The sequence below is a fragment of the Crotalus tigris genome, unplaced genomic scaffold, assembly GCF_016545835.1.
Source record: "Crotalus tigris isolate CLP2741 ecotype Arizona unplaced genomic scaffold, ASM1654583v1 scf7180000018432.44079421565:4894166, whole genome shotgun sequence".
In the NCBI taxonomy this organism is placed as follows: Eukaryota; Metazoa; Chordata; class Lepidosauria; order Squamata; family Viperidae; genus Crotalus; species Crotalus tigris.
The window spans coordinates 787,840-804,946 of record NW_024096999.1 but is presented as its reverse complement, the minus strand read 5'-3'; the positions used below and the strand labels follow the sequence as shown (position 1 = coordinate 804,946).

General features: G+C 47.8%; 1 protein-coding gene across 2 annotated transcripts; it reads left to right on the top strand.

The window, feature by feature from the left end:
- Positions 1-4,896: 4,896 nt before the first annotated feature.
- IRX6 (iroquois homeobox 6) lies at positions 4,897-16,492 on the top strand. 2 transcript variants are annotated; one of them, XM_039352376.1, is made up of 7 exons: positions 4,897-5,119; positions 7,555-7,812; positions 10,343-10,452; positions 11,071-11,378; positions 11,912-12,523; positions 14,650-14,767; positions 15,708-16,490. In XM_039352376.1, exons 1-6 carry the CDS (start codon positions 5,075-5,077, stop codon positions 14,760-14,762), a joined length of 1,446 nt encoding a protein of 481 aa, XP_039208310.1. In that variant the 5' UTR covers positions 4,897-5,074; the 3' UTR covers positions 14,763-14,767; positions 15,708-16,490. The 2 variants fall into 2 exon arrangements, with proteins under 2 accessions (XP_039208310.1, XP_039208311.1); XM_039352377.1 differs by lacking the exon at positions 14,650-14,767 and having other exon boundaries at positions 15,708-16,492.
- Positions 16,493-17,107: the final 615 nt, after the last annotated feature.

Below are 17,107 nucleotides of genomic sequence, written 5' to 3'. Positions count from 1 at the left end.
AGTGAAATTTTAGTGAGGGGGGGACACTGGGAGAAATTTTTAATCTGGCAAAGCAGACGGTGCTACATTCCCTACAGAAACAGGTTGACTTTGTTTATTCCCGTTTGCAATCTGGATCTAAAAGCCCTTTGATCAGATTTCCGTCTCCACGCGCAGCTTTCTAGCGCCATCTCTAGAGGATGAGGAGTACTACATCCCTTCCTTCCTTCCTTCCTTCCTTCCTTCCTTCCTTCCTTCCTTCCTTCCTTCCTTCCTTCCTTCCTTCCTTCCTTCCTTCCTTCCTTCCTTCGTCTGGCCATTCATCTTACAAATGCAACGCTAGATGGAGTTTGAAAACAATACTTACCCCCGTTCTCTCTCTCTCTCTCTCTCTCTCTCTCTCTCTCTCTCCCTCCCTCCCTCCCTCCCTCCCCCCCCCCTCTCTCTCTCTCTCTCACACACACACACACACACACGGACCAAGCTAGGGGAATGAAATCCCAATGCATGTTATTTGCTTGCTGGCTGGCTTATTTAGGCGACCCAAGCCACCCTTGCAGCCAAAAGAGCGGCGGCACAGAAAAGAATTCTCTCTCAAAGTCTGCCGTGCAAACACGTCTGGCGTGATTCGGGGGGGGGGGGCGCAGAGGCCAGGTCAGTTTCGAGAGCCGAGTTCATAGCGCCGGCAGGGAGAATATAAGGCAGGTGGCGGAGACCCCCTGATTGAAACTGGAAGACAACTCAGACAGTAGATCCGGGACGCCCAACCCGAATTGCAAACGGGCCAGAAATGGGAAGCCAAAGTTGGGAAGGGCTGACTGGTCGTGGGGACGGGTTAGCGTGCGTATTTTCTATCCCCCGCTCGGCTTTGCAGATTTTCAGAAAGAAAATCAGCAGAATTAAGGCCTTTTGGTTTGCCTTTCCACACACACACACACACACACACACACACAGAGAGAGAGAGTGGGGGGAGGGAGGAAGAGAGGGAGAGAGAGAGAGAGAGAGAGAGAGAGGAGGGGGGAGGGAGAGAGACACAGACAGACAGATGCTCCGGCTGCTTCTTTTTCCAACTCTGTATTTAGCCAGGAAAGACTCCGGAGTCACTTCTGTTTCTTTGACTAGCTTGTCGGAACGGCGGCTTCTCGAAAGGGCTCAAGAAGCTGACTCGGAAACTCCCCCAAGCCTCTTTCAGAGGGGGAAAAAAAGAAGTTTATTCAGGTCTTCAGCCGCGGCTAATCTGCTCACGTTCGGGAGTAAAGCCCTGCGCGCCTCAACTCCGGATTCCCGCTGAAACGTTTCGGTCCCCGGAGATGTTTAGCCAGCTAAAACTCGCGGGGCTGGGTGTCCCTTGGAGGCCGAGTCGCCCCCGGGCCTGGGCCTGCCCAGAAAGACCCCTCCCCGCTCCACCGGCCGTCGTTTTGGGGGGACCCTTTCAATTTCTTTCGCGAAGCCTTCTCTGATAGATCCGGACCGACGTCGGATTTGTGCAATCGATTCCAGCCGACCGTTGAAGTTCAGGAATGAAATGGGGGGGGGGTTGTCCATTAGCAAATGGGCAGATTTCAGTCTTGAAGGAGGATTTAATTCCCCGACTTTCCTTCTTGAGACTGGGTATTTTTCAGTGGACTTGAGTTCTAATCCAGAAGTTGGAACCATGGAGAGATCACCTTTGTATATAGGATTATACAGGTATGCATATATGGAACCAAACATGGGTGATGTGTAGGAATAATGGAGCCCCCTCCCCTCCCCTCTTCCACGAGCTTACACCAACTATTGTTGTTGTTAATTGCAAAGTCGTGTCCGACTCATCGCGACCCCATGGACAACGTTCCTCCAGGTCTTCCTGTCCTCTATCATCTTCTGGAGTCCATTTAAGCTCACGCCTGCTGCTTCAATGACTCCATCCAGCCACCTCATTCTCTGTCGTCCCATTCTTCTATTGCCTCAATCTTTCCCAGCATTAGGCCCTTCTCCAGTGAGTCCTTCCTTCTCATTAGTGGCCAAAGTATTTGAGTTTCAACTTTAGGATCTGGCCTTCTAAAGAGCAGTCGGGGTTGATCTCTTCTAGGACTGACTGGTTTGAACGCCTTGCAGTCCAAGGGACTCGCAGGAGTCTTCTCCAGCACCATAGTTCAAAGGCCTCAATTCTTTTGCGCTCAGCCTTTCTTATGGTCCAACTTTCACAGCCCTACATTGCAACTGGGAAAACCATGGCCTGGACTATACGCACTGTTGTTGGCAGGGTGATGTCTCTGCTTTTTAGTATGCTGTCTAGATTTGCCATAGCTTTCCTCCCCAAGAGCAAGCGTCTTTTAATTTCTTGGCTGCAGTCCCCCATCTGAGGTGATCTTGGAGCCCAGAAAAATAAAATCTGTCACTACCTCCATTTCTTCCCCATCTATTTGCCAGGAATTGAGAGGGCCAGATGCCATGATTTTGGTTTTCTTAATGTTGAGTTTCAAGCCAACTTTTGCACTCTCCTTCTTCACCCAACTATGGTCAGATGTAAATCTTGGGTGATGCCCTAAAAGGCTGGAGCTACCACTTTCGATCAGTTTCAATCTTGCACACCTGATCAGTAACAACAACCACCTCTTTTCTGATAATATTCACAAGGCAGCGGTTATTTGTTCTCCTCCTCCACTGATCTCCAGACAGAGCCCAGTCAACAAGGAGATGAGTTGGGCTCTTTGGCAAGGCAAGCTTGGGTGACCTCTTCCAGGCCCTACCACTCTCAGCTGGCTTTGTAATCCAATGTACCCAGAATTAATGGGACGGCTATGGGAGTCTGTGGCTCTCCAAAGGTGGAACTGCAATCCTAGGTCAGCCCTGAGGATGATGGGAATTGAAGTCCAGGTGTCCTTGACCCCCAAAATGAGCAGCATCCCTCCAGCCACCCTCCAGCTTTTCTCGATTTCCTCCTTGGTGGCACTTTTGACAGACCCACAGGTGCCTGTCACTTTTGGGGTGGGTCTGGTTTTCATCCTCACTTCCAAGATGAAGAAAACACCAGGATGATAGAGTTGTCACTCAACTTTCTGACACCCCTTAGATCAGGAGTATCCAGCTTGACAACTTTAAAGGCCTGTGGACTTCAACTCCCAGAACTGAGATCAGTTTCTGGCAGTGGAGCAGAAACTTGGCTGATGCTTGAGGCGGTCCCTGGAGAGCCTGGTTTGGGATCCAGCGTCCCGGTGAGGTTGGGGAAGGGCTGCAGAGGAGAACTCCGCAGGATCTGGAGGAGGCCTCAAGCTCCTGAAGAGGGCGGAAGAGGATGCGTGCGGCTCTTCCCACGAAAAATGGGGCTAGGGCTAGGCTATTCCGCTGGGATCTTTGGGGGCTGCTTAAGCTGCTTGCAAGGGGTGGTACACCTGTTATAGCGAGTGAGGAGAACCCAGCCAATTGTGATTGATTCATTTTGTTTCACTAGCGTTTTTTCCACCACTCGTTCGTTCTTCGGGTTAGAATTGAGTCATCATAAGGGAGGGAGGGAGGGAGGGAGGGAAGGAAGGAAGGAAGGAAGGAAGGAAGGAAGGAAGGAAGGAAGGAAGGAAGGAAGGAAGGAGGGAGGGAAGGACCAAATTATGGGGAAGAGATGAAGGAAGGGAGGGAAGGAGGGAGGGAGGGAGGAAGGGAGGAAGGGAGGAAGGAAGGAAGGAAGGAAGGAAGGAAGGAAGGAAGGACCAAATTATGGGGAAGAGATGAAGGGAGGGAGGGAGGGAGGAAGGAAAGAAGGAAGGAAGGAAGGAAGGAAGGAAGGAAGGAAAGAAGGAAGGAAGGAAGGAAGGAAGGAAGGAAGGAAGGAAGGAAGGAAGGAAGGACCAAATTATGGGGAAGATATGAAGGAAGGGAGGGAGGGAGGAAGGAAGGAAAGAAGGAAGATGAGAGCAAGAGAGAGGAAGAAAGGCAGAAAAAGTTCCAAGTATCCTGTGCCTCTAGCTGCTGAATACCGACAATATTGCCCCGTTATCCCCTGATGGAGACGCATAAATTTGGATTCCGTTCAGACAGAAACCAACTCCATTCCCACGAGGGTTTCTTCGAGGGAAGGAGGGAAAGAGGGAGGGATAAAGGAAGGAGGGGAGCTTAATCCCCCACCCACCCAGCCCCGGCGGCAAGCAAATGAGAGCCCACCCGCGTGAGAGCGAGCTTAGCTCTCTGCCCCTCACCTTTTTTTTTTCTTCCTCCACCCGCCCTTAAGCTTGAGATATTCCGGGCAAAAGATTCGGGATTTTCTCCTGACGTCACGCGGCTCCCCAGCTCCGGCTTGTCCAGCCGACGGTTGGGCAGGCGCCCGCTTGACGCTTTATCCCGCTGCGCCGGGCCAACGGACGGGCTCCCCCCTCCCCAATTTCTTGCCAGCAAACTCCTGCCCCCCCCACCCTCCCCAAACTCTTTGCCCGTGCGCTCTCTCTCTCTCTCTCTCTCTCTCTCTCTCTCTCTCTCTCTCCCTCCCTCCCTCCCTCCCTCCCTCTCTCTCTCTCTCTCTCCCTCCCTCCCTCTCTCTCTCTCTCTCTTTCTCTCTCTCTCTCCATCCCCCCCCTCTCTCTCTCTCTCTTTCTCTCTCTCTCTCCATCCCCCCCCCTCTCTCCCTCCCCCTTCCATTATTTCTGCATCTCAGCGATGCTTTCCGGGGAGACTCGATCAGGATGAGGAGGGCGAGGAGACGGGCGGGCGGGCGGGCGGGGGGGCTCGGGGACCGGCTGGAAACCTCCTCCTGGCAGACGCCCGGCGCTCGCCCTCAGTTGCCACCGACGCGCGGGCGGGGGAGGGGGGAAGCAGCAACAATCCGGAGTAGCGAAGGGTAGCGAAGGAGCGTAAAGCTCCCCTCCCGCCCTCTCCGCCTCCCCCCCCCAATTAAGAGGCTCAGCGGATGGAACGAAGGGGGTGGTAGTTGAAAAGGTGGGGCAGGAGGAGAGACCCGAGATAGAGGATTTGGGAAGGGGAAGAAAGGAGAAAACCGGGGAGGGGGGGCAACCTTCCTCCTCCTCCTCCTCCCCCTGCCCCCCTCCGTCTCATTCGGGGTCCAAACGCGAGGATTTGGTCACCCGCGCGCGCACACGCGCCTCCACCTCGGCCAGCCGCCGCCGCGATGTCTTTCCCCCAGTTTGGCTATTCCTACAGCGCTTCTTCACAGGTGAGTCCAGCACTTCGGCAGGGAGGGAAGGAGGGAGGGAGGGAGGGGGGGGGGAACCGGACCTCCTTGGGCTAGAAGTTCAAGAGCCCACGGTCAGCTTTTACCTTTTTGAGGGGGAAGGTTTTCTTAAAAAAAAAAGAAAAAGGCCCACAATTGGCTTTTCTTGGTTTGCTACTCCCAGCAGCTGGAAAGAAGAGGCGCCCGTGTTCTGACCGCTCCCCCATAACTCTCTTCCTTCCTTCCTTCCTTCCTTCCTTCCTTCCTTCCTTCCTTCCTTCCTTCCTTCCTTCCTCCCTCCCTCCCTCCCTTCCTTCCTTCCTTCCTTTCCTATTCACCCATCCACCAATCTATCCATCCTATCTCTCCTTCCTTCCTTCCTTCCTTCCTTCCTTCCTTCCTTCCTTCCTTCCTTCCTTCCTTCCTTCCTTCCTTCCTTCCTTTTCACCCATCCACCAATCTATCCATCCTATCTCTCCTTCCTTCCTTCCTTCCTTCCTTCCTTCCTTCCTTCCTTCCTTCCTATCCACCCATCCACCAATCTATCCATCCTATCTCTCCTTCCTTTCCTTTCCTTTCCTTTCCTTTCCTTTCCTTTCCTTTCCTTTCCTTCCTTCCTTCCTTCCTTCCTTCCTTCCTTCCTTCCTATCTATTCACCCACCCACCAATCTATCCATCCTATCTCTCCTTCCTTCCTTCCTTCCTTCCTTCCTTCCTTCCTTCCTTCCTTCCTTCCTTCCTTCCTTCCTTCCTTCCATCCATCCATCCATCCATCCATCCACCCATCCATCTCGGGACTATGGATCAGAGCCCCTGCGCTTCGCTGCTTCTCCCTCTTTCCTCACCTCGGTCATTCCCTGTACCTATGGAAAGGGAAGCCGAACTGCCCCATTTGGGGAAGGGGGCTCAGGAAAGCATGGGCCCCTCTAAACCCGGTTATTGGCCGGAGAGCGAAAACAGATAAGGAACGATCACTTTCTTCTTTTTTTTTTTTTTCCCTTTTCCTCTTCCTCTCCTTCATGGATTGGGAAGATGGAAAGTGAAAGTTTGACCAATAAATCCAGGACCTCGGAGGGCGGTTTGTCGAAAGGATGAACTTAGAAATTGGGTTGACTTCGGCGAAAAGATTCGCGCAGTTTGTGACTTTAGGAACGGGCTCGCTCGGGAGTCACTCCCGATTTGAAACCGGAGTCCTTCGGGGGTCAGCGGAGTCTCTGATTAACAGGACATTCCGACTCCGGGGGGGGGGGTGGACTTCATTCCGAGGTAGCTGGCCGGAATCCGGGAGCCTTGTGGATTTCTTATGAGAGATTCCTCCCAAAATATGAAAACGCAAACAGGCAAACATCGCCAAACGTCTTTAACCGCCCCCATCCCTATTTCTCCGCCCCCCCCCGGTTATTTGCACAGCTGAGTCTACATCAATTTTTCCTCCTTTTCTTCCTTTTTCTTTTTAAATCTTCTTGGTTAATTCAGAAATCGAAGTTTTTAAGAAGTGACTAGAGATGGTCACTTGTCTGAAATGTTATCGGTTCTCCTGCTCCAGCAGAGGCTGGTCTAGAAGACCAAGGTCCCTTCCAGCTCTGTTCTGTTCTATTTTATTTTATTCTATTCTATTATTATTCTATTCTATTCTAATGCTGGTCCCCCCCTTCCCCTCCCCCCGCTCTTCTTTCTATTCCCTTTCTACATCCGAGGCATCCTTTTATATGAAGCAGCCTTCCTCTCTCTACCCAGCCTACTCTGGCTGATCCCAGAAGTTCCTCCACTGAGTAAACCTGCCTATTCCCCCTTCCCCGAGCTGGACATGATAATTTGCGGGGTGGGTGGGTGGGTGGGTGGGGGCGGCGTCTTTGAAGTTTCCCCCTTTGGCTGGCAAGGTGGCAAGTCCGCCCGCGCTCGCGCAGTGCTGAGTAAATCAGGGGAGCAGGAATTCTTAGAATGAGGAGTTGCGTGGTTGACTTCGGAGTGACCCGGGTTTTTTTTTCTCCCAGCTCCCTTTGCTATTTTTGTTCTCTCCCCCTTCCTTCCTCCCCCCCCTTTCACAGGCTCTCTGGGCCAATTGGATCTCTCCGTGTTGATTCGGAAGAACGCTTCACTTGCGTTTTGTGTGTGTGTGTGTGGGGGGGAGGATGATATCAGGGGCTCCCAGAATCAAAAAATTTGTAATTAATCCCAAACTTACTTTTCCTTCCTTCCTTCCTTCCTCCCTCCCTCCCTCCCTCCCTCCCTCCCTTCATGTCTTCCCCATAATTTGGTCCTTCCTTCCTTCCTTCCTTCCTTCCTTCCTTCCTTCCTTCCTTCCTTCCTTCCTTCCTTCCTTCCTTCCTTCCTTCCTTCCTTCCTTCCCCCCTCTCTCCCTCCTATCTTTTTCTTTTTCCTTTCTTTTTCTTTCTTTCTCTTTCTCCTCCCTCCCCCCCCCTCTCTCTCTTATGCAGATTTTCGTCTCGGCCAGCTCCAGCGCCACTTGCTGTACCTCGGCTTCCCGAACTGCCTCCGACGTTTCCTCGGGGTCTTCCCAGCCGGCGACCCTCGGCTGCCCCTCTTACGAGAATCGGCTGCTGGCCGGATCCAGAACGGAGCTCAACGCGGCCTTGGGGATCTACGGCTCGCCCTACACGGCCGCCGGGGCCAACCCGGGTTACGCCAACTACCTGCCCTACAACGCCGACCCCTCCAGTTTCTACACCGCGTTGGTGAGTGGCCTTTCCGTTGCCGATGAGTCGCTAGAAGAACAAGGACAGAAAGACGCTAGTCCCTGTTGACCGGGCAGGTGTCTTAGAAATCAGAAACGTTCAGTTCCCACCAGAAGCCAAATGGGTGTTTGCTTAAAAACAAGCCTGTTTCAGTTCCACTGTGTTGATGCCTCGGAGCAGTGGGGGCGAACCTATGGCATGCGTGCCAGAGGTGGCACTCAGAGCCCTCTCTGTGGGCACACAGGCCATGCCCTGGAGATGGCAACCATCCCTCTTCAACCAGCCGACCGCTAACTCGCTGAGGTCTCACATGGCTGGATGCATCCCAGCACCCATGCGCTCGCTGGCCTCTGTGTGCAGGGGCCGATGGTGTCAGGCAGCAGCCACCCCGGCCTCACCTTGCCCTGTGACAATGGCACCGCCGCCCTGCCTCGCCTTGCCTCGCCTCACCCTGCAGGACGAGCCTCCTGCCCACCGCCCCACCTGGCAGAGACCCCCTGGCCCCCCACAGGTGTCCCTCCCCACGAACAACATTGAGGGGATCACGCCCACTTTGGCCACTCCCACCCAATCTGCCATGACCCCAGCCACGCCCATCCAGTGAGCCACGCCCACCTGGCACCCGGCGATAAATAAGTGGGTTTTGGGTTGCAGTTTGGGCACTCGGCCCCTAAAAGGTTTGCCATCACTGCCTCAGAGGATTCAGGGCTGCAGGCCTCCCCGAGCGAGTCTTGCTCAGAAGCCAGACGTCATTTGTGGGGGAAATCACACGTATTAAGAGAATAGCTTCGCGGAAATCTGGAAGGACTTCCCGCCGAGTCGAGGCTGCCTTTTTGCAACCCTTAATTTGGAAGTGACTTTCACTTCTCCCAAGCCCGTTTGGTACCAGGACCCCACGTGGAGTTGATTGGAGGGGAGGAGGAAGGGGGAGGGACCCCCCCAAGAACCCCTGGAGAACCTTCTGGCAAATAGACAGAGATCAGATCCATTTACCCAGGGGGTGTTTTCAGTTTTATCCGCATTTATCTTCAGGGAGATCTAGTGAACCCTGCAGTCAGGGAGAAGAAACAAGACAAGCAAGAATGGAAAATGATATTACAGGTATCTAGGGAAGTTAGGGCGACCTATCAGTTTTATTAATAACTTTGGATTGTAAGTGACTTGGAGGCAGGGCCTCTCCTCCTCCTCCTCCTCCTCCTTTCCTCTTCCTTCTCCTCCTTCCTCTTCCTTCTTTTCCTCTTCCTTATCTTCCTCCTCCTCCTCCTTTTCCTCTTCCTTCTCCTTTCCTCTTCCTTCTCCTTCCTCTTCCTTCTTTTCCTCTTCCTTATCTTCCTCCTCCTTCTACTCCTCCTCTTCCTCCTCCTCCTCCTCTTCCTTATCTTCCTCCTCCTTCTACTCTTCCTTTCCTCTTCCTCCTCCTTCTCCTCTTCCTTCTTTTCCTCTTCCTTATCTTCCTCCTCCTTCCACTCCTCCTCTTCCTTTCCTCTTCCTCCTCCTTCTTCTCTTCCTTCTTTTCCTCTTCCTTATCTTCCTCCTCCTTCTACTCCTCCTCTTCCTTTCCTTTTCCTCCTCCTTCTTCTCTTCCTTCTTTTCCTCTTCCTTATCTTCCTCCTCCTTCTACTCCTCCTCTTCCTCCTCCTTCTTCTCTTCCTTCTTTTCCTCTTCCTTATCTTCCTCCTCCTTCTACTCCTCCTCTTCCTCCTCCTTCTCCTCTTCCTTCTTTTCCTCTTTCTTATCTTCCTCCTCTTTCTACTCCTCTTCCTCCTCTTCCTCTTCCTCCTCCTTCTCCTCTTCCTTCGTTTCCTCTTTCTTATCTTCCTCCTCCTTCTACTCCTCCTCTTCCTCTTCCTTCTCCTCCTCCTCCTCTTCCTCCTCCTCCGTCTACCAATGTCTTTTTAAAATCAGCTCCAGAGAGTTCAAATAAAAATTACAAAAAGAGGAGAAGACTATTCTGTCTTGCAAAGGAACAGAGAGAGGTGGGGAGAAGGAGGAAAAGGAAGAGAAAGCAGAACGCCTCGCTCTGCCCTGAGTCACCTGCCTACCAGAAATGCCCAATTCTAAGCAAGCTTTCAAGGCCCATTAAACTCAATAGGATGCCACACCTTCATAGTAAGCGATTAGACATGGCAGACCCAGATCCTGGTGTATAAAGGGAAGTCTTCTTTCCTTTTTGATTTGTCCTTGTTTAGTACTTAACAGAATCACAGAAGGGACATTGGAGGTCTTCTAGTCCAATCCCTGCTCAAACATGATTTGTGTGATGTTAAACCATGATTCACTCCACCACGCCCTTCGGTCGTGGTTTGCTGAATATTTGTTGAATAAGTTTTATAGATCTGCAGGACTCCAAATAATTGATAATCCCTGATTGTTGCCTCCACGCTAGGCACTGAGGCAGAAACGAAACAACCCACAAAATAGTTCAGTGCAATGTATGTACCTGCTTTCTACATTGGAACTTGGGGGATGGGGGTACGAAAGAGGTAGATGCACATGCATAGCCTTTTACCTGGTTTCCCTTCCCTTCTAGAATTCTCAGTATGACTTGAAGGACAGCTCACCGGCTTTACATGCAGGCATTGCTCAACCAACGGCAGCAGCCTACTATTCTTACGACCATTCTTTTGGACAGTATGACAGGTAAGAGATTCTGCCCTTAGATCTGGCACAGTAGCTCTGTTCCGGACCCAGTTGACAAGTCTACGTGTGGGGTCCTTGGTGCTCTCCCAGCTTGGTTGCTTTCTTGCAGACGTGTCATTACCCAACTAGGTAACATCATCAGTGCTAGAAGAAAGGGAGGTTTGTGGAGAAGAGGAGGAGGAGAACTGTGGGGTCCTTGCTTCTCTCTGAACTTGGTTGCTCTCTTGCAGGCATGTCATTACCCAACTAGGTAACATCATCAGTGCTAGACGAGAGGGAGGTTTGTGGAGAGGAGGAGGAGGAAAAGAAGTGTGGGGTCCTTGGTGCTCTCTGAACTTAGTTTCTTGCAGATGTTTCATTATCCAACGTCATCAGTGGTAGAGTTTGCTCTCTATTTTACACTAGTGGCTTGCCCTGTCAATGTTGTTGGGCTTGTTCTTGATAAGTCCTTGATTAGGCTGTGTGGCCACTAGTACATAAACAGAGAGCAAACCCCTCTCTTTTGTAGCGTGAGGAGTTGTGTTGAGACAACTTCCTCCTTTCTTTGGATAGTCTGTGAAGCTTTGTGTTTTTGGCCTTGGAAGAAGTCATCCCAGCTCATTTCTATCTGCCTGTTAGGTATGGAACAGTGGACTTTAGCAATTCATCCAGACGTAAGAATGCAACCCGGGAAACCACCAGCACCCTCAAGGCATGGTTATATGAACACCGAAAAAATCCTTACCCGACCAAGGGCGAGAAGATCATGCTGGCCATCATCACCAAAATGACCCTCACTCAGGTCTCCACCTGGTTCGCTAACGCCCGCCGGCGACTCAAGAAGGAGAACAAGATGACCTGGTCTCCTAAAAATAAAATGGGAGATGAGCAGAGGGAGGAACAGGGAAAGAACAGGAAAGACTGTAGCAGCGACAATGAAGACAAAGGTACATGTGGAACCCTAGTATCCTTTTTTTCCCTCCCTAGAAATGGGAGATAAATTTGCATAACAGAATATCAAAGATGTTCCATCCTAAAGTCCTTTCAGTACAGCAGTTGATGCTCCACACTAGCCAAGGAGATGACTTCATAAGTTCTAGACGTCTGGCTGAAATCAACCATTTCCCCAAAATTTTGAAGTTGGGATCTTCCCCACCTTCCAATGTCCTTATTCTAATTCCCAGTTAAACCTCTTGGAATACCCTAGATTGTGTGTACTTCGGCTCCCATCAGGCCTTGTCAGAACAGCCCCTTCAGGATGATGGTACTTGCTATCCAACATCTGGAAGGCAAATGTTCCCAGCCCTGACTTTGAACTCCTGTCCTCTTGGTGGGATGATGTTATTAGGTTATTTTGTGGTAGTCCCCGAGAAGCCAAATTACCGACATCTCTATACGTAAAACCAACTTGACTTGCTCTTAATTAACTCCTTAAGGTGACTGTTTTCCGTTCTTTATTCCTTTTTGTTTCAAACCATAGACCCCAAAATCTGCAAAGAAGAAAAGGAGTTGCAACTGAGCGATCTGGAGGACTTAGACGAGGAGGAACCAGGCTTGAAGGTTGAAGATGAGCTGAAGGACGGTCTCCTAATTGGCAGAGCATTGACCGAGTCTGAAAAGAACAGCTGTACTGGGAGCTCAGCTAGTCATTTTCATGCTTTTTCATGTGCCAAGCAACGTTCCCCCATTACAGGGCACTTTCTTGGCCACAAGGAGAATAACACAACAGGAAGTCTTGCAACTCAAGGCCAACTCTACGAAACTCCAGAGAAGCCACGCATCTGGTCCCTCGCTCATACGGCAGGAGCCAACATGATTATGGGGTCCGCCAGCCACCCTGCTCCAAGGACAGAGAGCCCTGATTGTTTGGTGCTCAGGGGAAGGTGCTCTGGGACTGACGGACACTGCCTTGAAGCGAGGCCACTGGGCAACCTTGCCAGAACACAACCCATTCATGACAAGGCCTTGGAAGAGCTGCCACCACCAGCTAAAATCTTTAAGAGTTCAACCTTCAACCTACAGTCCATTGCACTAAACTATGCATCCTACCCCATGCTAGGGGAGACATGTCAGTATGCAACAGGAACAGAAGGTAGTTACCTTGGGAGCCTTTTCATCTTGTTTTATTTTCAGATGGTCCTTAGTTTGGCAAACGAAAGAAGTTCATGTAATGCCCCGAAGTCCAACACAGACGTTTAAACTCAGGAGGGACCAATGAACACTTAGCTATTTTCTGAAGTAATTATGGGTCTAACATCCTTGTCTTAATTTCGGCAGCATGAAGGAAATAGGGCACTCTGCTTATTTTGAAAGGGGCTGAAGAATTTAAGCTTTGTAGGTCAACTTTGGAATTGCATAGAGGAATATCATGGGTGGGAAGAAACCTCCAGCTTAGGGTCTAATCCAGAAATGTGTGATCTTTACCTACAACTCCAGTGAAATTGGCTAATGTACATGTGAAATGTGATGGCTTGCACCAAATTCAATTTAACTTTTCTTGACTGATGTGGGGAGAACAACCTTCAGCTTATAATTAGCAAATGGATACTTCACACCTTAAATAGGGCAAGCAACCAATTTCCCTTTTTTATTTTATTTTTAAAAATTAACTACTTAATAATAATAATAATAATAATAATAATAATAATAATAATAGTAATAATAATAGTAAAGTTGGAAGGGACCTTGGAGGTCATCAAGTACAACCCCCTGCTCAGGCAGGAAACCCTATACCATTTTGGACAAATGGCTGTCCAGTCTCTTCTTAAAAACTTCCAGTGTTGGAGCATTCACCACTTCTTGCTGCTGTTGTTATTGTTTATCCCGAAGGATTGAGTGGGAAATTGCAATTTGGCCTTTCTATGGTTTGCCCTCACAGTAGAATATGGCCACTGTGAGAAATAGTAGGCTTTGGTTACCTTTTTCTCTTCTAAGCATTTCTACATAAAACACCCCAACTGCAGTGTGAATTCTATGATCAACCCTTCTGAAGCATAACACAATTTTTGAAGCAAGTGAGTAGAGCCATTTGGGAACAATGTCTTGATATAGTCTCCTTACATCAAAGGTGTCCAGCCTTGAGAACTTTAAAACTTCTGGACTTCAACTCCCAGAATTCCCAGCCAGCCATGCTCACTGAGGAATTCTGAGAGCTGCAGATCTTAAAGATGCCAGAGTTGGACACCTCTGTCTTAAATTAAGGAGGTCATCAGTCATCATTAAACCAATTCACAGTAGCAATAAACTAATATTATTCTATCTTGCTCAGAAAAGAAGCAAAAAGTGCTAAATACATCTTCAGAAATCTTTTGTATATTTATCTAAAAAGAAATGCAACAGAAAACAAATAAGTATTTAGGGCTTTAAAAGAAACCTTGGAGTAATGGGGTATAACATATTGGAATTAACTCAAAACTGTACTGATATATCTGTTGTTGTTATTGTCATTCTTCCATTGAGTTGTTCCTACCACGACACTATTTTTTGCAATATGTTAAAAAAAAGAGCACTGTTTATCTTATTTTTAGATTAGGTTAGATAGCCTTTGTTGTCATTTTTTCCTGTAGGCACAACAGCACACATTAAAAATGAAATTGAGTTGCTTGCTCTCAAAATGTACACATACATAACACACATTTAAAACATACTATATACAAGGTATGTATAGACCTACACCCTTACATATAAGTAACATATAACTATTTTTCACATCCCATCCTGAATCACCTCGCGGTGGGTGATATACAGATGGGATCTTCTCTAGGAAACTGTTTAGAGATGTAGCAGGCAGTATCCAAAAGCAAGTTCACAGAAATAATTATTTCTGTACGCTTTCATTATAGCTGGTTTTAATGGTAGAATGCAACCAGGGAAACGTTCACTCAGATGAAGCGGGATGAGTTGGTTCCAAAGATCTCATGAATGCACTCTTAGAAAAATGGATAGAAACTGACCAAACTTCTTTGCCTCCTCTCAAAGCATCTCTGGGCCTGGAGTCATTGGAACATTGTAGGAGATACTATAGGAAGAAGCCGGAATCCATGACAATTACCAGTCCTTTTGTATGAATAAATACTTATGTGAATTCAAGGTTCTTCAGCTCAAGGATGAGCTCTGTAAACCAAAGCATCTTTGCATGTCTGAGTGTAGCCTAGGATTTTTTTGGTGAGCCAGTTCCATCCAAAGCTGAGAGAAGTTTCCGTTTCTCTGTTATGACAGGATTTAGGAGGAGCATCCGGACTGCTCCAAGTTCTCTGGACCTGAGTGATGTTTGTCTCAGTCAACATAAAGAGAAACTGAGAACAGCTTTCCGGCCGGTGCTGAAGAGGTGAAAAAAGTGAGTCGGAAGGCTGTTGTGTTGTACGGAGAATATCCTTGAACACAGGCTGTGATCCGTTCCTAACATCCTTGATCCCAAGCCGTGTTATCTGAAACATTTGGACTCTGAAGGATGAGGTCTTCATCCAATTTTGGAGCCTCCAGCATCTCATAGGCTGTGGAGCCGTTTTGTTTTACTATTTCAATAAAGGGAATTATCTTTCCAATTCGTTCCATGCTTTCTCTCCCTTTTTATTTTGGCCAGAAAAATGCTATGAGTGCATTCATTCTCATCCTAAAATTAAGGGTTTGGAGGAGATTTCATTAAATCATGAAAAATAAGAAAGAGAAACAAAGTCATCACCACCAAGAAAAGGATACAGGAATCAAAAACAATGTGATTCAGTCTGTTATTTCTTTCAGCCAAGTGTTTTCTTTAAAAGAACATGCAAGGGTCTAAAAGCAGAACATTTATAATAGTCTAATCTAGTACCCAGGCAAAGTCCACATATTTTTTTGATCTAGTCTATCCATTTGTAGTGACTTTGATTAATTCACAAAAGACCAATGAAGTAACTAAAATTTAACAGGAGATATTTCAGATAACAGAACACTCCACATTGTCCCATTGTATTTTTAACATGACAACGGAAAAAACAAAGCGAAGCAAAATTCTAGCACTTCAGCCGATTGGGATTGTCTGTAATTGTCATGCAAAAATTAATGCAGTGGAAGCCATACCAATAGCAACGTGGTTGAAGACCACGTTGTTCAGAATCCAAATTCAACTCTATCTGCTTTCATATCAATATATTTAAAAAGGCCACCTGCTCTCTACCAGTAGATAAGTCCTTTACTAGTTCCTTTACTAAATGATCAAGATGCGAATAGAGTACTTTATCAGAAATACTTTATCAGACTTTTACTTTGGCTAATGAGATCCCTTTTCTGTCTTTCAGGTTCTTGAAAACCACTATGTTACTTGAACTTCTCAAGAAAGTATGGAAACATCAGGCTTCCAGGGAAGACAGCCGTTATCTCTTTGTCTGTCTCATTTTTTTCTCAACACTCTTCAGAGTATGAATGACTGTTACAGCTTTTCTTGTCAGAGGAAGGGAAAAGATAACACAACTTTTACCATCACAAGGCCTACCAGAAAACATACATAGGAACTGGTTTTTCTATCTTATATGAGCATCTCTCATGCACTACGTTTGTCATCAAACTACGTTAATTGAACTATGACTCTCCAGTAAAATTCTGCCAATATATTTTGGATTTTTTGAGAGATCTTGGCGTCTATTGTAGATCTGTGTTATTCTCTGCATAATGGAAACTAACAATGTGGTTATTGAACCAATCTCTTTCTTTCTTTTTTCTTTTTCTTTTCATATCCCAAATATGTATGGGATGTGTGGGGGTTAACATCTTTCCAACAGGTTTTCAGATTTTTCTTTTTTTGAATATTTGTTTTCCCCCATTTTTAAATTAAGTGTGTTTGTGTGTTCTGTTTCTTCAAAAGAGTCCTTTCCTAGTTCAACCTGCACATTTGTTTATTATTGCCTTGTACAAAGATACCATGGAAAGTATTTTTAAAACTCTCTAATTAAAAATCCAACAACTGAATGCTGTTCAAGAAAAATGTGAAATGTAAGAGGCAGGAAGTACGTAGGTGAGAAAAAGAGAGGGTGGGGAGGGAGGAAGGGAGAGAAATAGCACTCAGTGAGTTGCATTACTATCAGTACTGATTGAATTCTCTCAGTTTTGCTGCTTATATAATATTTTGAAATCCTGGTTTGGACAATTTCCTTACTGATGTGTTTTTCCCACTATCTGTCCACATGGTTCTTTCAGATTTATTGTACACTCACAGTTATTGTGTCAGGTAAATTCAGCTTGGGGAGAGGTGTATCTTGAACCTGCATCAGAATACAGGGGCTCACCATTGTGATGTGGTTCACACATTACTCTAAGATAAGTCCCTCTGTTTGCCCCTTTGCCTGTCCATCTGTCAATCCATCTGTCCATTCTTCTTTTTTCCACCCTAGCCATGACAGAGGCTTCCAGGATTTATCCAAGGATTAGAGCATCCCTGGTGAGACCTGTCTTAGCCATGAATCACAAATCTGGGTCCCACTTAATTGATTCTATAGTTTGGTACCCGTTTTCGAGTTTTACATTCCTCTAAATCTGATAATTTTGAGGCCAGAGTTAAACAAGGGCATGAGCCTGGCTCGGATACCATGGACAGCTCCAAAGTCATCAACCTGCTCTGATAAAGGTCTAGAAAAGGTCTAAAGCAGTGGTTCTCAACCTGTGGGTCGGGACCCCATTTGGGGTCGAACGACCATTTCACGGG

What these genes read in the sequence shown, in the direction of transcription:
- IRX6 (XM_039352376.1), top strand. Translation starts at nt 5,075, where the DNA reads ATGTCTTTCCCCCAGTTTGGCTATTCCTACAGCGCTTCTTCACAG. An exon ending in CCAGTTTCTACACCGCGTTG is followed by an intron (nt 7,813 to 10,342) that starts GTGAGTGGCCTT and finishes CTTCCCTTCTAG; the next exon opens with AATTCTCAGTATGACTTGAA. An exon ending in TCTTTTGGACAGTATGACAG is followed by an intron (nt 10,453 to 11,070) that starts GTAAGAGATTCT and finishes TCTGCCTGTTAG; the next exon opens with GTATGGAACAGTGGACTTTA.